Source organism: Ictidomys tridecemlineatus, chromosome 1 (assembly GCF_052094955.1).
Source record: "Ictidomys tridecemlineatus isolate mIctTri1 chromosome 1, mIctTri1.hap1, whole genome shotgun sequence".
Lineage (NCBI taxonomy): Eukaryota > Metazoa > Chordata > Mammalia > Rodentia > Sciuridae > Ictidomys > Ictidomys tridecemlineatus.
In genome coordinates, this window is record NC_135477.1 from 8386645 (window position 1) to 8414051 (window position 27407).

At 40.3% G+C, this 27407-nt stretch overlaps 1 protein-coding gene across 10 annotated transcripts in view; it reads right to left on the reverse strand.

Annotated features, from left to right (window-relative positions):
• Positions 1 to 15621: 15621 nt before the first annotated feature.
• Plekha1 (pleckstrin homology domain containing A1) overlaps positions 15622 to 27407 on the reverse strand; it is a 57506-nt gene continuing 45720 nt past the window's right edge. For 5 of the 10 annotated variants that reach the window (XM_078014757.1, XM_078050842.1, XM_078052117.1 and 2 more), the window contains 5 exons: positions 27118 to 27186; positions 23907 to 23971; positions 22640 to 22703; positions 21056 to 21145; positions 15622 to 18174 (listed from right to left, as the gene is read on the reverse strand). In XM_078014757.1, coding sequence (XP_077870883.1) covers positions 17857 to 18174; positions 21056 to 21145; positions 22640 to 22703; positions 23907 to 23971; positions 27118 to 27186 — 606 coding nt within the window. In that variant the 3' untranslated portion in view covers positions 15622 to 17856. Of the gene's footprint in view, positions 18175 to 19526; positions 19598 to 21055; positions 21146 to 22639; positions 22704 to 23906; positions 23972 to 27117; positions 27187 to 27407 lie in introns of all 10 variants that reach the window. The other 5 variants (XM_078015278.1, XM_078052403.1, XM_078015751.1 and 2 more) reach the window with 3 other exon arrangements.

Genomic DNA, 27407 nt, shown 5'->3' on the forward strand with positions numbered 1-27407 from the left:
GGTTAATTTAAAAAGTTACTTTATATAAGCATTATCTTCCCTATAGACTAGCAATAAGTGGTTTTAAAAGAATCCAGTTATGGGGCTGGGGATGTGGCTCAAGCAGTAGCATGCTCACCTGGCATGCGTGCGGCCCGGGTTCGATCCTCAGCACAAAGATATTGTGTCCGCCCAAAACTAAAAAATAAATATTAAAAAATTCTCTCTCTCTCTCTCTCTCTCTCTCTCTCTCTTAAAAAAAAAGAATCCAGTTAATAGAACTAAAAATATAAATTAGATATAGAAAAAATATAAATATAAAGAATTAACTATAATAAAATGTAAATAAATATAACAAAAAATATTTGTTAAAGAGGAATAGAACTGCCTGGAAACTTAATAACAAAAACATAGAGGAGCTCTATGAATACAATTACTGGAGGATCTAAAGACAGTGGGAAGACATAAAGATTCCAAGGTGGGAAAAATATTATATGTGTGGAACTTTTCAGTCCCTTGGTCTGCAGTTACACACATTGGACTGCTCGCAGGCCCATCCTTGAAGACTGCAGGGCTGACTCCAGCTCACACAGGGTAGTGTTTGATGATCCCAAGGGATTTCTGGCTCAGAAATGTTCCACCCTTCCTCTACAGCACAGACCAGCTGAGCAACTCCTGGGGGTAGGGGGCTCACCCTGCCCAGGGCCAGTGGTCTGTCTAGAGGGGGACAGCTTCTTTCCCCAGGGTGCTGCCCCAATCCCTGCTCCCACTCCTTAGATTCGCAGAACCCTTGAAGCAATGGTTGGCTGGTAAATATTCAGCAACCAGTCCTCTAGGGGGCAAAGGTTTATCATAATTTTTTCTGATACGAAGGATACTCAGCACGTGATTTACGAATGACCACATCTGGGTTAAGTCTGATCCCTCCCTGGATTTGGACAACATGCAATGAAAAATATGGTTTTTACATTTTTGAATGGTGGAAAAAGGAAGAGCTGTATTTTATGACGTGTAAAAATCGTACGAAATTCCAATTTCAGTACCCACAAAGTTATGTTACACTACAGTCTGTCGTCCATTTGTGCGTCTATGGTTGCTTTTGCCCAGTCATAGCAGAAACAATACTTATGACAGAGACTGTGTGGCCTTTTACAGAAAATGTTTGCCAACCTTTCATCTAATCATCAAAACAAGCAATCATGCATGCCCTGGTTTGGAATCCTAATTTGTTTGGAATCATGCATGCCCTGGTTTGGAATCCTCATATCCTAATGTGGTAGCACTCAGGCCGTTTGTCAATTTGCATGGTGTAAAAACTTTCACTGTGCCAATGTGTGACGTCATTGAATATGCAGTCAGGAAGAGAGGCACAGTAGCAGAAATGATAGATGCAGACAACCTCAAGAGCACAGGAGGTAGCTCTGGGGATGTGGCTCAGAGGCAGAACAATGGCCTAGCATGCACAAGGCCCAAGTTCAAACTCTAGCCCTGCAAAAAGAAAGAAAACAAAGAGCACAGGAAATGATGGATTTGAGGATTTGTTACTGAGTCAGGAAACGGATAGGCAGGTAGAATTGGGGTCCCACCACCCCTGGTTAAACCCTGGGCTAGAGCTTGTTTGCTCTTGGCAGCCTGACCAGAGCCCCACTCACGCTCAGATGCCGACGCAATCTGCAGTTGCCCCAGGCTTCCTGGACTACTCTAACAGGAGTCAACCCCAGAGAGTTGAATTCAAGGAATCCTTATTTTAAAAAAAAAAAAAAAAAAGTACAGGAAAAAACTCACGTTAACAAATATATGAAACCATCCCATGATGGGAATAAGAAATCAAAATTGTACACCTTCAATTGAGTCCAAAAAAAGAGAACAAGAGAGACTTGCCAAGAAAGGTCAGTTTCTCTTATCAAAACAGCATAAAAACCCCTAGACAGAGAGCCACCAAGGCAACCATGCGGTGGGGGCTTTTCTTGCTTGCTCCTGATGAATCTGGTACTGAGTCTCGCCTCTGTCCTCTGTGTACTTCATTTTTCTAATTTGTGAGATGAGAACCCTCCAGCCTCACACAAACCTGTGTTACATTACCTTTGTTCTGTGTGTGTGCCCACTCTGCCACTGTGGTCCTGAGTCAGCAGCTCTTCTTGGCACCCATCTTCAAAATACAGATGCAGGGCTGGGATGTAGCTCAGTGATACAAGTACTTGCCAAACATGCAGGAGGACCTGGGCTTCATCCCCAGTACCCCTCTCCACAAATAATAATATTAATAATAATAATGATGATATTATTATTAATGATGCAGATTTATTCACAGTTCAGAGCACTGACCCTCTTGACCCTCTCGCTTCCTCCTGTGTGAACAAAGCCCCTTCCCCCAAATGCAAACAATCTCCTGAGAGAACCATCTGTCTATAGAGTAACCAAACACCTATGGCTGGATCTGAATGTCAGTGTCCCCTGGTGAGAAATATAAAGTCTCAGGGGCTAGGGATATAGCTCAGTTGGCCACCCTAATTCTGAAACTAGCCAATCATGTAGATTGTACCCCTGAGTCCTCCAATTATGGTAAAGGGCAGCGCTATATTAGGTACATAAACAGGTGACCTGTCCATCTAGTGAGCTAGCGGGTGTTTGATTTGTAGCGCCACCTTGTCATTTCTAACGCCCTCCAAATCCACTTGGAATCCTAATATCCTAATGTAGTAACACTCCGGCATGACTGAGATAACCCCTTCCAGCCCCCTCCAGCTGAGAACACAACAGCTACCCTCTCTAACGCCAAGCACCAGGCCTTACCATGCACAAGTCTGATGGTGACTTCATCTTAGGCTCCCCAGATCCAGAACTGTGAGCAACAGCTTTCTGTTGTTTAAGAATTACCCCATCTAAGGTATTTTGTTACAGCAGCCCAATATTACCAAAAGCCTACAACAGAACAGGATGGCAGTATCCCAAATAGGTACATTTGGCTGTGTATGGGTGTAGCTAAGAACAGGGGTGGGGGGCTCTGCTTTACTGTGTGTGAATGAGAATAGTCAGTGGTCAGCAATTTGAAGTGCTGGGCCCCAAAAGAGGTTCTGTTCAAATGCAGAAACCAAACCTGCAGGCTCACTGGGCACGTGAATGAGCGCCAGCAAGGCCCATTCAGATGTAGAAGACCCTGAGGCTCACCCTGGGAACCCTCCAGCCAACGGTTTTGTCCCAGAGGTGGAAAACTGGAAGACTGGGGTAAACCCAAATGGAAGCTGTAGGAAGGCAACAGCCTCGATACTTTTTCAGTGTCTGTTTTCTGGATTTTGATCAATGATTTTGGTGCTGTTTGCAATGCCTGTGTCATATAGATTTTGCTCCATGCTCTACCCAGACCCATATATAAGCTTCAAAGCTAGTGAAAAAACAGCCTCTACCTCTGAGCAAAGCCTGTCCAAGGAAGGGATGTGACCTTTGTCCTTGGAAAGACCCACAGAGCACTCCTAGGCACATTCCCACCCTGCTAAGTTGTATATCTACAAATAACAGGAGAGATCTGCTGCGCCAGGGTCCCTGACTCAGTCAGGCTAAGTGGGGATCCATAGCAGCCCCCTAGCAGCCACCAATCAGCATGAGACAGGGAAATACCTGGGATGCCAGATGACCCTCCCAGTAGTTTATGGTGGTTGATAACGTGTTGGGAAACCATGTAGTTCAGCACGTACTCCCCTCATGGCTTAAACTAATCAGTTCAAACGAATCCCCTCTTGTACTAACCAATCACCCCTACCCAACTTGTTCTCGACAGTGAATGTGCAAATCATGTTTTAGAGTTGTTATTTGATTTTCTCTCCGTGTGTGATGAATTGCTAAGAGATGCTATGATATATGTGGGGGTCCCTACCTTCTCCAAAGAATGTATAAAACTGCTGCAAACCCTGGGCTCGGGGCCTCTTCAGCATCACCAGTTGCTGTGTGTGCACGCGAGAGGACAGAGCTAGCTCGCAATAAACACCTCTTTGCTATTTACATCGATCTTGGTCTCTGGTGGTCTTTTGGGGGTCCCGAATTCGAGCATAACACTAGCACACCAAAATGGGCTTTTCTGCTATCAGCCACCCCCACCCCTCCCCCACCCCACTCCACTTTCCCCCCCAACTCCCTCCCCCCCTACACATAGCAGGATTTCTCTCTCTCTTCTTGCTTAAATAAACCCTGCTCCATTAACTCTTCCCTTCCGTGGATTTTATTCTTCAAAATTTGCAAGATAGAAACCACAGGAAATTGGTGAAGCAGGGAATCTAGTCTCATCTCAAAACTCTAGTTTCAGTGTGTGGCCTGTGAGGTCTGGCTGGTTTACAAAGACTGTGGAACACCCGTACCCATACACAAAGAGCTGAAGTCACCGAAATGTCAGCACAGGCCATTTCTTGGTGGTAAGATGACAGGTTATTTTATTTCTTGTTGGATGCTTATGTGAATGTCCCACAATAATGTGTTCCGTTAAAAATCAGGAAAAACAGACTGTTCTTTTTCAAACCAAACAAACTCTTGGTGTTGCAAAGGAAGAAAGCACACAAAATGTAGTACAGTAATGGTCACAGTGGCTGTGGTTCCTGAGGGTGCAGCGTCCCCAGGGAAGGGAAAGTCAGCAAGGGCTGGGACGGCTGAAGACATGTCACCAGGCGTCAGGGGAGGCAAGGGGTGCTCCAGCCAGAGGGGACTCATTTCCTCAGACTCAGCTCAACAGATTGTTCCTGGTGCTACAGGGCCACTCGGAAGAGGAGGAACTTTCCATCCTCTACAAAAACTGCCCAGGGCCTTGGTCCCAGGTTACTCAGGTCACCGGCAGCAAAACAAGTTTCTGAACATTTAATACCTGGAACTTTCACTTCCCCAAAAGGTGCTAGGCGTCATCCTATCAAAGACTAGTATAGAAGTCAGTGTTTTCGCTTCAGGAGGCTCAGGGTTAGACCAGTGTTTAAGCACTTTCCTCAATTCCTGATAAAATCCTGTCTATGTATGAAACTTGCTGGGAACAAAGGTTCTGGTGTCCGACCACTGGTCACTCCACTAGAGGTGGGGAGACAGAGGATGGTGAAGGAAAGCAGAAGGAAGATAGAGGAGAGCTTTTTGAGTAAGGGTGCAAACAGCTTCTATGAGAGGAAGAAGGGGGGCAGTGGGACAAAAGGCAGGAAGTCTGCAGTAGCCTTGCTCCAAAAAGCATTGCCACCTCCACTGCCTCCCTCTCCAAGCCTCCTGTGGCTGCGCCTCACTTCAAGGGGAACCTGGGCCTCCTGGGGCCAGCATCTCTGGTATTTTCTTTTCAGATGGACATGTTACATGCTGAGCTGGGGAGAGGCCCTGTGGTGGCTTTCTTTGGAATTTAGAATGCCATGGGAAAGAGATGAGCAAGGGAGAAAGATTAGGGAAGAGCTTGGGAGTGCAGGAAGAGAAGGAAACAACACGTAAGAAAAACATCTTCCCAAGGGAACTGGAAAAAATGCCCGACCAAACAGCTCTGTTCCATTGAGACTGTTGGATAAGGGACACTCTTCATTCCAACCTGGTTGACTTGGTCAGAGCAGGTTCATGCAGGTAGCATTTTTTCAGTGGGGGTCCTTGCTTGAAGCACAGGACAAAATGACTTGATGACCATCTTCTCAGCTCTCCTAAGGATGCTGTGTAATAGTGCCATTCTAGATGCACAGGGGAAAAGTTTACTTGTTACATGCAAGGGACACTTTAGGGCAAGGATCTCATTCTTTAATGGTCAGAAGCACCCTGAAGGCTGCCTAAAAGACTGCTGGCTCCTTCCCAGAGATAATTCCACAGGACTGGGATGGGACCAATAATTGCATTTCCAGCAAGTTCCCAGGTAATGTTGGTATTGCTGGTCTCAGGGAGCACACCAGAGAACCACTGTACTGGGGACCAGCATTTAGTTTCTCTCACTGCAGGCTTTGAAGCAGCCATGGGGTGATTGTGAACTCCCTGAAACTTGAATAAACAAGTAGGAAAGGGCATGACCATCTGCTGCTGCCTATAGTCAATCTGACCTACACATTACCTCCAGGGTGTTTGAATTTTGTCTTCCATTTTACCTAATTTGCCTTTGGGCCAATCTAATCGACCAAGAGCTGACTTGGGCTGTTTCCATTTTCTAATCTCTTTTAAGTTTTGAAGTCATTTGCTTTAAAAGGAACTGCAGTGGAGAGAAGAAAGCTATTTAGTCAGCACAGTGTTTAAGAGCAAAAGCTGAAGTGAATTCTGGCTCCAGCCTACTGAACCCAAGGCACACAAGGAAAGAGGAGGATCCGGTGTCTGCAGGGAAAATGAGAGGGATTTCAGTGCCACAAGGAGAAAGTTGGATTTTGCTGACAGTTGGAAGATGGGTGGATTAACAGGCAAGGATTAAGAGGAAAGTGGAGTTCCAGGCAGTAGAAACGGTGAGAATAAGGAATAACGGGCAGGAAGGTGGGAAATCCAGGAAACAGTACAGGTACAGCTGCAGTGGAGTCGAGGACACAGGTAGATGCACTCTGTGATGAGGAGGTGAACACGGAAGGGCCATAAGTACAAGCAAAGTTTACAGTGTGCTCCTGGGACCATAATGAATTTTCTTTTCTTCTTTTTTTGTAGTGCTAGGGATTAAACCTAGGGTCTTGTGTATGCTGGACAGGTGCCGTATCCCTGGTCCTTTTATTTTTTATTTTTAAAAATATTTATTTTTTGTAGTAGGACACAATAACTTTATTTATTTATTTTCATGCAGTGCTGAGGATAGAACCCAGGGCCTCGCTAGTGCTAGGCAAGCGCTCTACCACTGAGCCACAACCCCAGCCCTCCCTGGTCCTTTTAAAATTTCATCTTGAGACATGGTCTCGCTAAATTGCTGAAGCTGGCCTTAACTTGCAATCCTTCTGACGCCAAACTCTGGTCACTGGGATTGACAGTTGTGTCCCAAACCCCCCAAACCCGACTGATGTGTCTCTCTTTAAATAAGAACGGTAGAGTTGGAATAGGGCTCAGTGGGCGAGTACTTGCCAGGCCTGTCTGAGGTACTAAGAACAACAACAAAAAGAAGATCTGTATATTTTGCTCAGCTTCAGGCAAACACAGAAAAAATTTAGATAAAAGGTATACTTTTCTTGGAGTATAATTTATCAAACTGACCTTAGAAGAGATGACCTCAAAGAAAGGTCGGGGGAGTTCCTGGAGAGAAGGGGGACCTTGACTCAGGACCAGGGGTATTCTTGGCAGACGGGACAGAAACTTTCAGCGTGTGCCAATCAGAGGCATAGACAGAAGTTTATTTAGTAAAGTAGTATTCAAGGCGACAAGTTCTGCTTCCCCACATGTTGAAGTTTGAACATTAGAGGAGCACGCCAAGGCAAGCACATAAAACAGGTTCATTTAAAAAGGGTCACATAGACTTCTCCCAGGAGGAAGAAGGGGGCATAGCATGTGTCCTGGTATCCCAAGAAGCCAGGTGTTCTCTTTTTAGATGTCTTAGGCTTCCTTTGTTCTCCTGCCTTCTCCCCGTTATCTTTCTCCTTCCTGCTCACATGACTAGGCATTTGACAGCCTAGGAAATAAATGCTTGGTGGGATGGCCAAAAGGTGGGAAACATTGGGCCGAAGGGGGAAGGACACAGGGGCCATTCCTGGGATAGATTACCTTAGCAACAGGCTGGAGAAATGTGCATTTGGGGCCTTCCCAACTTGGGTTAAATGTGGTGAGGGAGGGTGTGGAAGTGTAGACAGGGAAGGTAACAGTCAAGACAGTTTCTGGTGGTCTGGTCAATCTCCGGACCCTCAGGCTGACGTGGTATTATCATGACCTGATTATTGATCAGATAATGGAAGTCCCCGACACTGTAGGTTCCTCGGAAGGGATACCATCTCTTCCTTTGTAGGCTCTATTTACTGGGGGTTAATTAGACTTACACATTTTCCAGGAATCTGAGAGTGACAGGCCTGGGAAAATGTGTAATTTCTGAATGAAAATATTTTTTTTCCTAGTCCTTCCTTTATGTCTCCTTTCTACCCATTTCTTATCCTACCTATTTGTTATTCCTTCTATCCTACCACAGAACAGAAGATCTCAGCACATCTGCTTTCACAGAGAAAACGAGGAAGCTGTCAGAGACATCTGAGCTCCAGGTCCAGAAAGTTTTATAAGAAAATTCCACCAACTTTTTTTTTTTTTAAATATTTTTAGCTGTAGATGGGGCCAATACCTTTATTTTTCACTTATTTATATGTGGTGCTGAGAATTGAACCCATTGCCTCACACATGCTAGGCAAGCGCTCTACCACTGAGCTACAACCCCAGCCCCAAATTCCACCAACTTTAAAGAATGGTTATTTCCAGTTTGTTTAAAGCTGTTGTGGAACAGCTTAAAAGAACACCCCCCAGGACTGAAGTTGTGGCTCAGTGATAGAGCACTTGTCTCACAAGTGTGAGGCACTGGGTTTGATTCTAGCACTACATAAAAACAAAGGCATTGAGTCCATACACAACTAAAAAATAAAAAAATTAAAAAAAGAACACCTCCCAAGTGTTTCCCATGAGGCTAGTGTAACACCACAAAACTTACCAAAAGCCAGGCAGAGTGGTGCAGGCTGTAATCCCAGCAGCCTGTAATTCCAGTAGCCTGGGAGTCTGAGGCAGGAGGACTGAGTTCAAAGTCAACTTCAGCAATTTAGTGAGACCCTGTCTCAAAGTCAAATATAAAAAAGGGCTAGGGATGTAGCTCAGTAGTTAAGCACAGGTGGGTTCAATTCCTAGTACCAAAACCAAAAAAGAAAAACCTACAAAGACAGGCTGGTGGCCCACGCCTATAATCCCAGCGGCGGGGGAGGCTGAGGAAGGAGTCCGAAACCAAGCTCAGTAAAAGGGAGGCGCTGAGCAAATCGGTAAGACCTTGTCCTTAAATAAAATACATAATAGGGCTGGGATGTGGCTCAGTCACTGAGTGCCCTTGAGTTTAACTCCTGGTGCCCCCCCAAAAAACAAACCCCCAAACCAAAAAAAAAAAAAAAAAAACTACAAAGATTAGATTTATACAAAATAAAAATAGACATATACCACATATTCATGCAAAAATCACCAATAAATAGCAAAAAGAATCAAGCAGTATATTTAAAAAACAATAAGTATCAGGGAGGTGACCCACCTCTGTGACTCCACAGCTACTCGGGAGGCAGATGGAGGAGAATCACAAGCTCAAGGCCAGCCTGAGCAACTTAACAAGACTGTCTCGGAATAAAATAAAAAGGGCTGGGGTGTAGCTCAGTGGTCGAGAGCCTGCCTAGTATTCTGAGGGTCTAGGTTCAATTGCCAGTACCCCTCACACACACCAAAATCAAACCAAACCTGACCAAATGGGATTTAGTCAAAAATTAATGATGAATATTGGAAAATGGATCAATATTTTTCACCAAATTCAACCAAAGAAGGAAAGAAAATTGCTTCCATAGATACCGAAGATAGGATGTTACGGTCTTTTGTGAACTGAGGCAGCACAGAGTCCCCCTTCATGCGGATTCTTGAAATCGGGCCAGAAAATTTTAGATGTGTCACAGAGTGAACTAGAAGGGATGGGAAATGGGGAAAGGGACACTGAGCAACTAGGAGTACCGGCCTTCACCACCACACCTGACCCTTACCTTGTTAGCTCAGTTTCTAGTTTTCAAACCAAAACACTTTCCATTACCTGACTGCCTCACTTCCTGTCACTCCTCAGACCTGACCCACTAAGATTCTCCACCTTAAAAACATAAACAGACAAAGGAGAGTGGGAAGGAAGGACAGCCTAAGTGACAACATGACCTAAGACCATGAGTGTGAAGTATGCATGGTTACCAAGAGTGGACGTCACCAGGACCAATGGCCCCCTATTTGCAAAACGCAGTAAGTTTCCATGGGAAATATGTTAAAATCATATCACAAAGGTACCAAAAACAGGCAGGGAAAAAAAAAAGGCTTGATGTGGGCAAGTTTCCAAATCATGGCAAGTTCCCCACATTCCCTGCCTCACCCTCACCCTTCCTCCTTCAGAAGCCTAGCATGAGAGGGTTAAGTACAGCAGTTTGGGAGGAAGAGGCAAAAATCTTCAAGAAAATGATTTCAATTTTATGCACCAGTTTGAACCCAATATTTACAAATTGTCACGTCACGTGGCTGTTATAAAGAAATACTATTTCTCTCTGGGACTTCCTAAAGGCCCTTTCTCCAACGTCTCTTCTCTTACCCACACTATCCTTTGCCTATCATCAGTCTATGGGTGTGTAGTTTTCCACGCCACTGTAGTTTTCCATGCTAGATTTTATCACCTATTATACTTTGTTTCTTCAGGCAAATTCCTGTGGACAGCTTCATCACCTTAGGCCTCCTGACCGCTGTGTGTCACACACTGAAGACATGGATTTGAACTAGACTTCAATGGGTCAAAAGTTTTCTCACACAGAAAAACACCTCACCCTTGCCCACACCAAAGTGATTATCTTCATGATCCATCTCTATATCTACTTCCTGTGCAAGAATTTGGCATTTCAATCCCCAGCCCTATTTTGTATTTAGAGACAGATCTAAGTTGCTTAGAACCTCACTTTTTGCTGAGGCTGGCTTGAACTATTAATCCTCCTGCCTCAGCCTCCCAAACTGTTGGGATTATAGCACCACTGTGCCTGGTGATCTTTATTAATTCATATGTCAGATGTCAGAGCATGAAATCTTTCAGGAAGGTTATGATCAGGAAACTTATCTATTATTCTTAAAAGTTCCCTTGAGCTGGGCATGGTGGTACACACCTGAAATCCTAGTAACTCAGAGGCTTGATGCAGGAAACATGGCAATTTTGAGGCCAGCTTCAGCAAATAAGTGCGACCCTCAACAATTTGGTGAGACCTTATCTCAAAATCCAAAATAAAAAAGTCCAGGCAATGTAGCTCAGTGATAAAAGCATCCTGGATTCAATTCCCAGTGTATTAAAAACAAGAAGTTAAAGGAATGTATAAAGGCAACTGTCATTTGAAATACGGTTGTGGCTGGGTGTGGTGGCACAAGTCTATAATCCCAGCAGCTCAGGCGGCTGAGGCAGGAGGATTGCAAATTCAAAGCTAACCTCAGCAATTTAGTGAAACTTTATCTCAAAATAAAAAATAAAAGGGACTAGGGGTATGGCTAAGTGGTTAAGCACCCCTGGATTCCACCTTGAGAGGGAGGGAGGAAGGGAGGAAGAGAGAAAGAAAGGAAGGAAGGAGAAAAAAGAGAGAGAGGGAGGGAGGGAGGAAGATGGATGACTGATTATCATCTTGGAAAATGTTGAAAATAAGACGGAATGAAATTTCAACTCATTATTAGTAACCAGAAATAATATAAACAAAGCAATTTTCAAGACTCCTACTGTGACAAGAATATCATAGGGGTCAGAAGCCTAAACTTTGGTACCTAAAGATTGCATTTTAATCCTAGTGTGACTCTGGACAAATAACCAAGTCTGTTTCCAAACCATAAAATAGAGGGATGTGACTATAAAAGGGTCAGAATGAGGGAATTGTTCTGTATCTTGACTGCATCAGTCTCAATATCCTGGTTATAATACTGTATTATTTCAGTTGTGAAAAACTGAGTAAAGTTTCTAATATTTCTTATAACTACATGTAAAGCTACAAGTAATTTATACAAAAAGTTTAATCCAAAAATCATTTGTAGCCGGGTATGGTGGCACATGCCTGTAGCCTGTAATCCCAGCAGCTGGGGAGGCTGAGGCAGGAGGATCATGAGTTCAAAGCCAGCCTCAGCAAAAGGTGAGGCGCTAAGTAACTGAGTGAGATCCTGTCTCCAAATAAAAATTAAAAATAAGATTGGGGATGTGGCTCATTGGTCAAGTTCAATCCCTGGTACCAAAAAAAAAAAAAAAAAAATTCATTTGTAGCTGGACATGGTGGTACCTACCTACATGTAACCTCAGTGACTCAGAAGGTTCAGACAAGAGGATCACAAGTTTGAGGCCAGCCTCAGCAATTTAGCAAGACCCTGTTTGAAAATAAAAAATAAAAAAGACTGGGGATGTAGTTTAGAAGTGACCCTTGGCTCAATTCCCAATACCCCCTTCTCCCCAAAAAGTCATTTGTAAATGGTGGCTTAAATTTGATATTAACTTCAAAACTATCTTAAGCAACCACCTATCTTCTCTAATTTTCTGTTTTGGGTAAAGAAAGTGAAACAGGTACCAAATTACTTTTAATTTTAGCAATGGGATAACCAGAAGGTGGAGCTTTCATCCATGAATACACAATAGTAAAACACTATTCACATTTTATTTATTTAGGTACCAGGGGTTGAACCAAGTGGCCCTGAACCATTAAGCCACATCCCCAGACACACACACCCCACCCCCAACTTTTTTTTTTTTTTCCTTAAGACAGGGTCTCACTAAGTTGCTGAGGCTGGTATCAAACTCTGAATCCTCCTCAGTCTCCAGAGTTGCTTGGATTACCACAAGGGGCTAAATCTTTGCATTTTTGATACAAATATTTCCTATCTCAACAACTGTTAGCAGGTTTATGTAGTTTCTTTTTAAATTATTTTTTAGTTGTAGTTGGACACATTATTTTTATTTATTTATTTTATGTGGTGCTGAGGATCGAACCCAGGGCCTTGCAGGTGCTGGGCAAGCATTCTACCGCTGAGCCACAACCCCAGCTCTTCTTTATTTTCTCTAAGAGACAGGGTCTTGCTACCTTGTCCAGGCTGCTCTTGATCTCCTGGGCTCAAGTGATCCTCCTGCCCCAGCCTCCTGAGTAGCTAAGGTATGTACCACGGTGCCCAAGTGCCCAGCTGGTTGTAAATTCTTGAGCTGCAACCAAAAGTAAAAGGAAAGCTGAAGGAGGGCACTCCTTTCTGTCAAGGCAAAAAGGTTTAGCATTTTCCTTCTCATTTAAAATAGTTTTTGAGGGAAGAAAATTAAATTGCAAGGGTTAATAAAATTACCAAGACAAATAATACAATTCTCTCATTTTCTGTAATGTAAAGGTGAGGTTTCAAAATACTTTACACTTGCCCAAGTGTGGCAGACCTGGAGCTGAATCCAGGCCCCAAGATTCCTAGTATAAGACAGCTGTTATATGTAGACCAACAAGAGAAATTCAGGTAAAAAGACACACTGAAGGCAAAAAGGCAGTATTTTTGTTTTAACTGTGTATTGTTAGTGCTTGTTTGTTTGGGTACTGGAGACTGATGGAACTCAGGGGTGCTCTACTACTAAGTAAACCCACAGCCCTGCAAAATTGTTGAGGCTGATCTTAAATTTGAGATTTTCCTGTCTCCCGAGTCACTGGGATTACAGGCATGCACCACTTTGCTGGGCTGTTGGTTTAATTTTAATAGTCACATTAGTTTTAAGTAGATCTTTTTAAAAAATGGACAAACTATGTCTATGAATAAGCAAAATTATGTATTCAGCCAGGCACAGTGGCACACACCTGTTAATCCCAGTGGCTCAGGAAGCTGAGGCAGGAGGATTGCAAGTTCAAAGCCAGCCTTAGCAATTTAGTGAGACCTTGTCTCAAAAAAAAAAAAAAAAAGGAAAAACAGACTGGGGATGTGGCTCAGTGGTTAAGCACCTTGGGTTCAATCCCTGGTACCAAAAAGAAAAACAATAATAAAAAACTATCTGCAAGAGAGCTACTTATTACAGGAACATAAGAAGCATCAAGAAACCACAAACAAAAGGGTAAACAAAAAGCATCTGCGATCCAGAGGGGAAAACGGCACCAGATGCTGGCAGGCCAGTAGCTTTCAATGAGGTGGCTTCTGAGATAAATGTGTAGAAATTATTTTCAGGTTATAACTGTCTCTCATGGCTGGACGTGAACAAGGGAACATGGGCTAAGCATGCAATGATACCTTTTAAAATATATATATTTTTAGTTGTAGATCAACACAATACCTTTATTTTATTTATTTTTATGTGATGCTGAGGATCAAATCCAGTGCCTCAAATGTACAAGGTAAGCGCTTTACCACTGAGCTACAACCCCAGCCTGCAATGGCACTTTGAATTAAAAAAAAAAAAAATCTTAATCTTTTAGAAAAGATAGTTAATAAAAAAATCAAACCCAGATAAAGTCTTGGAAACAAAGCTTTCCCCAAATAGTATCAGTATTAAATATTCCCCTTTCTGAAAGCACTGAAAATGCTATGTATAGAGATGTCAAGCAGGTTTCTACCAAATGAAATATAGAAATGTCCTCGGATTTCTAAAAAATGAAACACTGATCAAACCTCAAGTTCCTTGCATTCTAGGGCCAACGTGGTCCCAACATGGGAAGGGTGAGTGGGAATGCACACTAAACTACTCAGCAGCTGCTCAGTGGGTTTTTCATCAATCATTTAAATAAATGAAGAGATCTGAGGGCCTATGAAGAAGAAAGCATTTCAGAGAACAAGTGGCCTTAGGAAAATGAGAGCGAGACCAAAGAGCAGAACACTAAATGAATCTGTCTGGAGAGGAGAGAGGAATTCCTGGAGGGCACCAGGAGCCAACCCACATGACTCTCGCCAAGGTATAGATCCTAACAGTTCTTTGTCCATGGGCAAATCCTCTCCTTTCTGGTGGCACAGGTTTGGACTGATTGACTCAGCTTTTGTAAAAAGAGCACACATCAAAATGTTTAATGCCTGCCCTGAGCAATGACAGGATGAGGGTGGTACAGAGGAGTCTAAGAGGACATGAACAGGTGAGAGGAGATACTGGCTCAAAGTCATTTTGGGTAGCATCTCAGAGGACAGGATTATGAAGATATAGGAGAAAAGCAGCAGAATTTAACAATGAACTAGACATAAAGAATAAAACATCTAAGATTTTTGAAGGTTTCTTTATACAGAGAACATTCCAGAATTGCAAGTGAAGAATTTGTATTTTAAAGTACATAGTACTTTAAAGTGTACAGTTCAATACATTCTCTTCATGCCTTGTCCTCACTTATTGAAGGAGGACTTGAACTTTACCTGTACATCACAAACCACACAGGGAGGGCTCTGGGTGCAGTGTTCACCACAGCTGTCAAGAAACATGTATTATCAAAAGGGAAAGCTTGGCCTGGCACAGTGGCACACGCAACTCAGGAGGATGAGAGTTAAAGCCAGCCTCAGCAACTTAGCAAGGCCCTAAGCAACTCAGTGAGACCCTGTCTCTAAATAAAATACAAAAAAGGGCTGGGGATGTGGTTCAGTGGTTGAGTGTCCAAGTTCAATCCCCAGTGCCCCAAACAAACAAAAAACAGGGAAAAGTTTCGAGAAGCAGCAGCCCATGGAGTTTTTTATGAGGGTACCTCAATGTCCCACCTGGGAATCAAAAGGCCTCTGCATCAAGCCTAGGCTCACACCAGCTAACCAATAAGCAAGCATGATAAGCAACCCTGATTGTCTGATTCTATACTTGCAAACTCCCCCACCCCCCAAACTCTGACATCTTTCCTTGTACAACTTCACATGAAGCTATGCCTTAAAAATTCACAGATCTGAAGTTTCTTAATTTTTCAAAGATTAGCAAATAATTACTATTCTTAAATATGTAAATTTAAGTCGATTACCAAAAACATTTTGTATTTGCCCTGTTTACTTGTTCATAGGAGAGCTGAAGCAAATGGAATGAGAAATAAATTAGAATGAATTCTGAGCAGTTTATTCTCAAGTCATTACAGTGTTCAACCAGTTCAACATATAAAGATAAAAGACGTAACAGTAAACATTGGGAGGCACACATTCCCACTCTGAAAGAAGACAGGTTACACACAGGAAAAAAAAAATGCAGCAAATATTAGGGTATTCAAAGTAATTTTTTGACACTTCAGATGTGACATATTTACAAGAAAAGTGTAAGTTTTAAAATAATTAAATAATTTCCATAGACTTATAAAAGAATTGAGATAAATACTAGGAGACCCTGACAATCACAAGAACATTTTCCTATGCTATTGAACAAGGGTAGTTCTATAAAAAGTCCCAAAATAGAGCTAATATTTGCCACCATTAAATATATCAAATTACCAATACCAAAATATGCTAAAAGGAACATGCAATGTGGAAGCTGTACCAAAGAAAACAGCATCAGGCTCTTGAATATTGCAAAGTTCTATACAAGTCTTCTTAGGTGCATCCATGAAACAAAAACTTCTTTCAAAAGAGCCATTAAAATGGGTAGGTCAGCAGAAAAAGTGTAATTATTTAAAACCTTTTTATTCTATCCTTTTCAAATGTAGGTGCAAAAGAGAAAAATCTAAATATAACTTTAAAAAACATTAGCTTATGAATAAAAAAAGGTGAGTGGTGCATTCTTATGCATTTGGATTTTTAAAAAATATTTTTTCAAATTGCAGATGAACACAATACCTTTATTTATTTATTTTTATGTGGCACCGAGGATCAAACCCAGTGCCTCCTATGTGCTAGGCAAGCACTCTACCACTGAGCCACAACCTCAGGCCCTGCATTTGGATTTTTTAACTCATACTCTATTAATTCTAGTATAATGTATCTTAAGCTCTGGACCTTACCACACTAGTAGAAAATTTTCCTTCCTCTCAGACAAGAAGTCATCTTAGAAAATAAAAAGGAGAAATGGTGATATGTATGAATTCAAAACAAAACAGTACTGGAAAATGGTAAAATATAAAAATAGCAGCATGTGTAATTCAAGACTGTGTTCTTAAAGCAAATGTTTAAGACTGAACTGCAAAATGGCGCTTTCTCAAACTAGTCTATTGCAACAATAGAATTCTTTAGAGAGGTGTTGATATTTTTGACATCCCCATGATTAACTGTATACTTAAAATTGTTTTTTAAAACATGTATATTGCACAGGTAAGTATAATACCAGCATTCTGGTATCTCTAACATAAAATGCTATATTATTTAACATAGTAAGCTATGCTACTAAAAGTTTTATCTCAATGTTTAAAGCCAATCATGTAGCATATTAATCTCAAAATATTCTTAAACAAGATGGAAAAACACAGGCACTTGAATACAGGTTATTAGTAACAAAAAAGTAGAGGCCACAATTTCATGACTAAGGGCAGTTACATTGTCACATATAAAGTTCAGGTCTTTCACCAATCCAAATATGGAGATGAGAAATATTTACAAAATTTTGTTAAGAAAATCAGGTATCTCCAATACTTCCAACCTAATGATCGTCACTGAACAAAAGCACTGACAGCTGCAAGTCCTAAGCTTTTTCAAACAAATATTTAAAATATAGTTTGAATTCTAATTTCCCCCCCTTTCTCCAGCCTAATACAACCCTCCATCCCTACCAAGGGTCTAAATCATATCTTCTGTGCAAAATTTAACACTCATCTCAAGATCCAGGGCATCAAAAATGGTTATGATTTCAAAATAGTCTACATTGCAGTATAAATTTTGCAGCACCACAGACATCATGAGCTTAGGAATCTTAGTCTGGCAATATTTCATTCAATAATATTAACCAATAATGATGGTTAAATATCAACATTTAATAGGAATCATAGTAGCATTTTTTAAATGACCAAAATCATTAATGAGCATTTTCAATGTTTATAAGTCATTAAACATTTAAACTGTCAAAGTCACTAGGAAAAAAAATACCACACACACATTTTTACCACCCAAAGGAGAATACACAAAGCTTCAGATAGTTGATATGAAGATAATCAGGTTTTTTCCTTCTTTCTGAAAAAAATGACATTTCATTTGGCTACTCCCTAGATTCTTGGTTTACCAGCTTTCAAAGAGTACATCTAAGAGGCAGTATAATATACGCATTAAAACCCACTTCCCCCTTTATCATCTTTGGCTAGAAGCCTCATGAAGGACACTGAGGATGGATGGTGGTAGGCCCTGCATGCTTCCATCTTACACATCACTGACTGGAAGGCTTGCATCATCCAAGTCCACGGGGTCACCATCTTTTTCCTGAGGGCCATTTTTACTTTGAGGTTTTAGCAGAGCTTGTTCAGTCACTTTGGAAGCTGGTTCTCTTGTAGAGACAGTCTGGACCTTGAAGTTCCCTGGCCTGACCTTGGCAAGAGATTCGTAAAATCCTCGCTTCTCCATGGTAAAGCTTGAGACCAGAGAGTTGCTGCGAGAGGCTGTGGAATGTGAGGTGGCTGCTGCTGCGGCACCGGCAGGACGGACAGTGTGTTTGGACTCTGAAGGACTGTGGGAATGCTCCTAGAAAGAGGAGTAATGGTCAGACACCGTCAATCATTGACAATAAGGTTAGTAATTCAGCATAAGACTTGATTCTCTGAAAAACACACATACACGCACACGCAGCAGAAGCATAAGCCATGCAGGATAAATGCGCAAGTTCTTTCCCAAAGCAAATGCATTTTTAAAGGTGAGTTTAAAGCAATGACAGCCAACAACCATTTCCACTAAGAATCTAGTTCTGTCACCAAAGCTGAATTTGGTAGCTAATGACACTTTGAAGACTTAGCCAGCCTAAACCAGGATAGTGTTCCAACTGCAACTGAACTGTATTTAGAGGAAGCCTACCAGCTTTACCTTTTATTTAAGAGTATATTCTCAATTGACAATGAGAATTATCCCGTGTATTTTAAAAGATAAAAATACAAAGTCGTAAATTTCTCTGATAATCAGGAATCAAGATTTTTCAAATATTCTATCTTAACAATCTGATAAAATTTAGTTTGTTTCCCTAAATTTCATTGCAACCAATAAGAACACGGTCTTTTTATCTAATTTCATGTATTTAGTTTTGAATGTTATATATTCGTATGGTTTAAGATTTTAAAGGTAAGAAAGAGCATATAGTCATTTTTAAACTGGTGAAGTAATATCAATTGTGAATTTTATAATGCTTCTAACTAGATCAAATCAGAATATACCTTTAAACTTGACCATTCTAAGTGCATTGTGCCATATACTTCTTAGTATATTCTGTTCATTTATGATACCAGTGGCTTTGAAAACAAAGTACTACAAATTACAAAAATACAACAGAGTTATATTATATGGCTGAATTTCGCTAGATTTAAAATGCCATGAAAATTAGTTTATTCAATGTATATGCATGCAAGGCTTGTATATATTATTGGAACAAAGGTACATTTCAAGTGTTGCAGTATAAAATATCTCAAAAAACATAAAATACAGAAATTCTTATAGCAATTCAGTAAGTGAATTTTTAGAACCTAGCTTAATATCTCTTTACATTATTTAAGTTGTATTTTTAAAATCTTTTTAATAAATTACACATTCAGGGCTGGAGTTGTGGCTCAGAGGTAGAGCACTTGCCCAGAATGCATGAGGCACTGGGTTGGATCCTCAGTACCACATGAAAATAAAGATATTATGTCCACCTATAAGTAAAAAATAAACATTTTAAAAAAATACACATTCAACCTGATGACTGCAGTGAAAGTTTGTGTTAGTGTTGACAAAGTCAGTCATGACAACTGCAAAAGGCAGTTTAGTGAACTCAACTTTCTAGGATCAGCTGTTAAGTAGTGAGTCAGGCCCTCTACTAAGAAGGCACGTTTGCGTGAGAGCCCACATACGTGCTGCATTCACCAGTTCTTGATGTATACCTCTGTATACAAGGGTTCGACAGCCTTCTGGCCTGCCGCATCTGGAACACAGTGCAAAGCTAAGATTAGAGTTAACCTATACATGGGAGAGGGAGGAAAAGAGAAAGTTGTGCTGACAGTGACAGCTAGATAGTTCACCTGCCCCCACCACAAAGCACAAAACACAAGCACCCTTTTCCAGCTTCTCCTCTTCCCAACAGACATTGTTTTTGCAGAGAATCTCAGAGTTGACTACTGAAAAGGTCACATAAAATGAAGGTAGTTACAAAATTAACACCCACAAAAGTGACTTCTCACGACATTCCAAAAAGGATATAACTAGAATTTGCTGATCTGTAATTATCACTACCAGGACATTAAAAGACAACACTTCCAGGAAAAGTATTAAAAGTACAGATTACATATAATGAATCTAGATAATAAAAGCTATATATTACATACTAGACTACATTCTACCCTTGACAATGCAACACTTTAAGACACTACATTTTTTTATTTCTCAGTAGAATTTGTATTTTCAGATGAGAGATTGGTGGCCAAAGTATTCCAAAGGAAAAATACAAGTCTTATTATATACTTAAACAAGATATATAAAAGACATTACTACTTCTGAGTAGAATGTTTAGTTATTTCAATTTTATTATCATGCTACCACAAAGATAATTACGGTAGCTTTCTGAAGCAGGCTTTTATTTATTTATTTTTGGGGTACCAGGGATTGAACTCAGGGGCAATCGACCACTGAGCCACAACTCCAGCCCTATTTTGTATTTTATTAGAGAGATGGTCTCACTGAATTGCTTAGCACCTTGCCATTGCTGAGGCTGGCTTTGAACTCATGATCCTCCTGTTTCAGCCTCCCAAGCCACTGAGGTTACAGGCATGCACCATTGCACGCAGCTTGAAGCAGGCTTTTATATTAACCTGCTACAAAATAAATAAACATGAAATAGAAAATACTGAATGGGAGAACTAAACTATACTTAAGGTTCTAGCTTGGTCAGGAGTCTTATGGCATGCTAAGCCAAAAAATTAACCCCAAAACCAAAAAATCCAAAAATGAAACAAAATGTTAACTGATATTAGAAAAGAATAAATTGACATTCACAAAACTGTGTAATGTTGGAATTAAAGGTGCCTTTCATGATTAGGCCACATTCCACACTAAGAGTCTTTCAAATTATACCAAATCTAGACCTAATGACAAGTTAAGAATTGCTAAAACAAAGCAAGGAAATGTCTATTCTTTCATTGCCCTGCTTGTGCATTTAACACAATACAATGCACAGAAAGTTAAGTATACGTAACACTACAAGGAAGCATTAAATTAGAAATGCATTATTCTTCCCAAGTCTAATTGATCTAAAAGTTAACATGCAAATAAATCTCAAAAAAAAAAAAAAAAAAGAAACCAAAGGGATTAGGGGGAGAGGAAGGAAAACAATTCGACCGGGTGCAGCGACCCGTGGGACTGTCACCCCAGAGAGCAGGAAACCTACAGAAGATGCTGATCTGCCAGGTCCCCGCTGTGCTACAATGGCGCCAGAGACTGCTTTAATCCAACTGTGCATCTCTTCAGGGCTATCAGCCTAAAGGAAATAAAGGATTCGGTTAATTTATCCTCAATATGTACCTTCTACTTCCATAAATCCAACATATTTATTTTGGTAACTTGTACTGCCACCAACAAAATCATTATCTAAGACAATGGTTTCCCAAAATTTTGGAAACAAACAAACAAACAAAAAATATATATATATACATGATATATGTATGTTATAGGTGAACACAATACTTTTATTTATTTATTTTTATGTGTGCTGAGGATCAAACCCAGTGCCTCACACATGCTAGGCAAGGACTCTACCACTGAGATGAGCTATAACAGGAGCCCTTGGAAACACTTTTTGGGTAGGGGGGGTTACTGGAGATTCAATTCATGGACACTTAACTAGAAGCCACATCCCCAGCTCTTTTTAATATTTTATTAGAGACAGGATCTTGCTGAGTTGCTAAGGCTGGTTTTGAACTCTCAATCCTCCTGCCTCAGCCTCCCAAGCCACTGGGATCACAAGCATGTGCCACTGTGCCTGGCAGAAATACTTTTTTAAACCAGGTTTTGCTGGGTAAGTTACTATACCAAGACATAAGTTGAGAACTAATATTTTGAGATCAGACACATCAAAAAGGGTCCATAGTGAATACTTCTGGAAATAAAATAATAAAAAGAAGAAGTCAAAGAAAGCCCTTCTTATTTTGTTCTTCCAATATGTACACAGCTGTCATTTTAAAAAATTTTGACATCATTTTACATATTATTTTTCTAGAAATAATTTTTAGTAGTACTATTTAGAAGTATTGGCAGTCATATTCCAAAATGCCATATTCCTTGATAAGTACTTAGCTTACTTAAGTTGGCAACAGTGGCGCACGACTATAATTTCAATACTTTGAGATACCTGAAAAATACTTAGTTACTGGGATTATAGACATAGTACCACCACACCTGGCTAACAAATATTCTATTAAAAACCTTTCTATGGGGCTGGGGATGTGGCTTAAGCGGGTAGCGCGATCCTCTGGCATGCGTGAGGCCTGGGTTCGATCCTCAGCACCACATACAAAGATGTTGTGTCCGCCAAAAAACTAAAAAATAAATATTAAAAAAAAATTCTCTCTCTCTCTTTAAAAAAACAAAACAAAACAAAAAACACCTTTCTAGGAGGAGGCAGGTGTGGTTGCACACGCCTGTAATCCCAGTGGCTCAGGAGGCTGATAGAGGATTGCAAGTTCAAAGCCAGCCTCAGCAAAAACAGTGAGGCACTAAGCAACTCAGTGAGACCCTGTCTCTAAATAAAACACAAAAAAGACTGGGGATATGGCTCAGTAGTTAAGCACTCCTGGTTTCAATCCCTGGTACCAAAAAAAAAAAAAAAAAAAAAAAAACACCAGCACCTTCTAGGGCTAGAAGTATAGTGCTTGCCTAGCATGGAAGCCACTGGGCTCGATTCTCAGCACCACATTATAAATAAATAAGTATATAAATAAATAAATAATCTATGATTTTCAAGTAAGTACCTTACCTGTACGTAGAAAGTTCGAGACGTTGTTACAATTTCAAACAGGTTGTCCCTCATCATTATATCACTGTTACCAAAAAAAAAAAAAGTTATATTTAAATAGCAGTTGCTGAGCAGTTTTTTTTTTAACCTGTTTATAATCTGTGCCAAGTATGTGTCAACAATTATATATCACAGGTAAAACTGATTTACAAAAATCAGTTTTTAATTTAACCCATTTATTTTGGGTATTTTTGCAAAAATTTTTACACATATAATTTTAATAAAGCATCTAACTATGAAGAAATAAATTATTTTTATTATTTTTAGTCATACACGAAGAAATGAATTTAATATACCAATTTGTCAAATCTGATGGCATAATTATAAGTTGCTCATATTAATTTTTTCCTTTCTCATTAATAAGCTATTCCTGAACTTTTAGTTTTTAAATAAACAAAATATTTCAATACTTTTGAGATTTTTTTGTGGGGGAGGGGACCATTGATTGAACTTGGGGATACTTGACCACTAAGCCACATCCCCAGCCCTATTTTGTATTTTATTTAGAAACAGGGTCTCACTGAGTTGCTAAGCACCTTATCTTTGCTGAGGGTGGCTTTGAACTTGTGATTTTCAGGCCTCAGCCTTCCGAACTGCTGGGATTAGAGCCACTGGGATTACAGGCGTGGACCACTCCAATATGCTGGAGAATTTTGAAAACTTTAGCAAATTCCAACTATGAAGAGTTAAAGATAAGCCAAGTGCAGTAGCACAAGCTTGCAATCCCAATGTGGGAAGCTGAGGCAGGAGGAACTCGCATTCACAGCCAGCCTTAGAAATGGTAAGGCATGGGCTGGGGTTGTGACTCAGTGGCAGAGCGCTTGCCTAGCATGTGTGAGCCACTGGGTTCAATTCTCAGCTCCACATATAAATAACTGAATAAATAAAGGCCCATCAACAAGTTAAAACATATTTTTTAAAGAAAGAAATGGCAAGGTACTAAGCAATTCAGTGAGACCCTATCTCCACTTGAGTAGGTGAGGAAGGAGGACTGAAAATTCAAGGCAACTTGGGTAGAAAGAGACCATCGAAAATAGAAAATAAAAGGGCTGCAATATAACTATGTAGTACAGAGCCCTGGGTTCAATTCTAATCCTCCTCCCTCTGAGGGGAAAAAAAAAGAACCTGCTAGAATAGAGACAAACATAACCTGCAAGCACGTCAATGAAGCAAGGCAGTCCTCTGTCTTAATAAGCTGTGCCAGTGTCAAGTCTGAGCACTTTCTTACCTTTGCTTACACTCTTGAACTTTATGAACCTCTTTAAGTGGTATTACGCGGAGAGGTTCCTTTTCCTGGCAAAAAAGCAAACAACAGGTGTATGACATTTATCCTTAACATCCCTTCGAAGTCTTAGTTATCTTATTTGGAGATTTGTTTATTTTCATGTGGAGATCTATGTGAAAATTATGCTTCTTTAAGCCCATCTAAGATATAACTATACCTTTTTAAACCACCCAGCATCAGAACAGCTCAAATTCTCTACCCTTCTATGTGTGTTGTTTGAAACAAAGCTTCTAGGCTTAATGAATATCACTTATTAAAAGCCATGAACCAGCAGAGTTGGTCTTGGAAGGCCCACTGTGTATAGTAAATGAAGCATGCTACCTCCTCTTTTGGAATGTCACTTTGAAATATAAGGCATCTGAGCAGTGAACATTCAGTTTGATGTAAATCTATCATTTTACATATGTCACTTTTATATAAATACATTATTTTAATATGCACCATTTCTTGGAGTGCCAGGGCATCTACCAGACGTTTATATGTGCTACCTCACACTTTCCACTCCTATATACACATGCTACTATTCACCCGAGAAAACTAAGGATTAGGCATGCTACTAAAACTAAATATAAAAATATAAATGTAAGATAGCTGGTTTCTAGTAGGATAATATTGATACTATACATTCCATTAAAATACTATATCCATATTTCACTGAATATGCTACCATGAGATTAAGACATAACATTATTTTATGTAGCACCAAGAAATCAAATTTTCAAGGTTTTACAAAAGTTTGATTTTGAAAGAATTTGAGACTACAGGAGACTTACAAAAATAGTACCAAGAATTTCTACATACCTTACACCTCATTTCTAAGATATTAATATTTTTCACTTGCTTCAACACTGTGCATGTGTGTATGAATACATATGTTGAGTATACTTTCCTGAAATGTTTTAAGTTATAGATATGATACACTTTTCTAAATACTTCAGTTATTTTCTTTTTCTTTTTTGTATCTGGGACTGAACCCCTAGGCATATAACCCCTAAGCAATATCCCAGTCCTTTTATTTTGTTTTGGTTTTTTGTTTGTTTCTTTTGGGTACTGGGGATTGAACTCAGGGGCACTCAAACACTAAGTCACATCCCCAGCCCATTTTTTGTATTTTATTTAGAGACAGGGTCTCACTGAGTTGATTAGTGCCTTGCCATTGCTGAGGCTCTCTTTGAATTTGCAATACTCCTGCCTCAGCCTCCCGAGCTGCTGGGATTACAGGTATGTGCCACCGTGCCCAGCTGTCTCTGTTTAAACATTGAAGCAATCATGAATTTACACAAAAGTTGAAAAGCCAGCACACATACACAAAAAGTTTTTCCTAAGTCATTTCAATTAGCTGCTGACCTGGCTCTCACACTACCTCTGAATACTTTGGTGCTTATTTTCTATAAAGACATCTTCTTACATAATCACATTATAGCCACTAAGTCAGGACACTGTCCCCAAATGTTTTTTTTTTTTTTTTCCCCAGTCCAGGGATTGAACTCAAGGGCACTGGACCATTGAGCCACCTCCTCAACCCTATTTTGTATTTTATTTAAAAACAGGATCTTGGGGCAGGGGATGTGGCTCAAGCGGTAGAGCGCTCGCCTGGCATGCGTGCGGTCCGGGTTCGATCCTCAGCACCACATACCAACAAAGATGTTGTGTCCGCCGAGAACTAAAAAAATAAATAAATATTAAAAATTCTCTCTCTCTCTCTCTCCTCTCTCACTCTCTTTAAAAAAAAAAAAAAAAAACAGGATCTTACTGGGTTGTTTAGTACCTTGCTTTTGCTGAGGCTGGCTTTGAACTCTCCAGCCTCCTGCCTCAGCCTCCTAAGCCACTGGGATTACAGATGTGTGTAATCACACCCAGCCTCAAATGTCTTTTATTAGAGCAAAGGCACTCTATTCAGAATCAGACTACATCTGCGCCATCTCACTACTCCATGCTGGGCTCTCCCTGAAAGAGGACAAACTCATCCTGTGTGATTGCTGACTGCCCACACCAAGCTATGCTGACTACTCCCTCTTTTCTACGGCCACAAAAGCTTCCTAGAAGAGCTGATAGCTGAGATGAAACTTAAAATAGTCTCTTCCTATTTTCTAGAGCACCACTGCCATATATAGTAGTCACTAGTTTTGTGTAACTATGTCAATTTTAATTAATGAAAATGAAATAAATTCAGTTTTCATTTTAAAGTAAAATGAAGTCAATTCCTCAGCTCAGTAGGCACATTTCTAGCACACAAAAGCCACAGGCAGCCACTGGTGTGGACAACACAGATATCAAACACTCCCAGCTGTGCAGAAGGTTCTACAGGAATAGTGCTTTTCTGGTGCCTTCATTCAAATAAAGAGCCTGGTTCCCCTCAACAAGAAGAGGTACAGAATTGCATTAATTTATGCAACCATCAATTGCAGGATTCAGGTCAGCTGACAACATTTTAAATAAGGATATCATTCAAACGTGAGAAAGGGAATCTCAATTTCTGATTCTACCTTCAGATAGGAGAGAAACACCTTACATAAAACAACTTAGGAGTTGATCTGAAAAGATAAAGAAAATATCAGGAGAAGGCAGAAATACAAGGTGTTGTTTGCCTGAAGGGACAACCCTTCAGGAGGACATCTGTAGACAAATAAGTTTAGATCTTTCACGGTGGAAAATCTCTTTGATGATATGACATTTTCATTTAAGATGCATTTAAGAAATATACCATTGGGCTGGGATTGTGGCTTAGTGGTAGACCACTCACCCCAGGCCCTGGGTTTGATCCTCAGCACCACATAAAATAAATAGATAGATAGATAAAGGTGTTGTGTCCATGTACAACTAAAAAATTAATATTTAATAAAAAGGGGGGTCTGGAGTTGTGGCTCAGTGGTAGAGCGCTTGCCTGGTATGCGTGAGGCCCTGGGTTCAATCCTCAGCAACGCATATAAATAATAATAATTTTTTAAAAAGATCCACTGACAACTAAAAAAGAAAAAAGAAAGAAATATACCATTTACCAACAGTTTCACAGTAGAGTAAACTGAACTTTAGGTGCTTCTCAAAACTAGAAGCAGCTTATTCTAAAAATAGAGAATGCACAAAACCATACACCACCACACTGTAACACTTCTCAAACATTTTTAGATGCAACATTTATGATGCAGCAACATACCAGTTCAGATTTAAAGTAGCCTATTGTGTTTTCATCCAATTGAAAATATCTTCTCTTCCAGTTTTTCATCTACCAGAAATAAACACAGATATAAGATTTATTTCTAAGAATGTCAAATGTTAATCACTACTTACTCATTCCACTATAAACCCCCAATGAGAAATGCTAAGGATTAAAACACCTCACTACCTTCCCCCAGTGAGGCAATATATGAAACACTGGCTCTCTTTTGCTGCCCAGGACTTGAACTTCTGGTTCAACTTTTGGTGTCTAGATTTCAGCTTTTATTA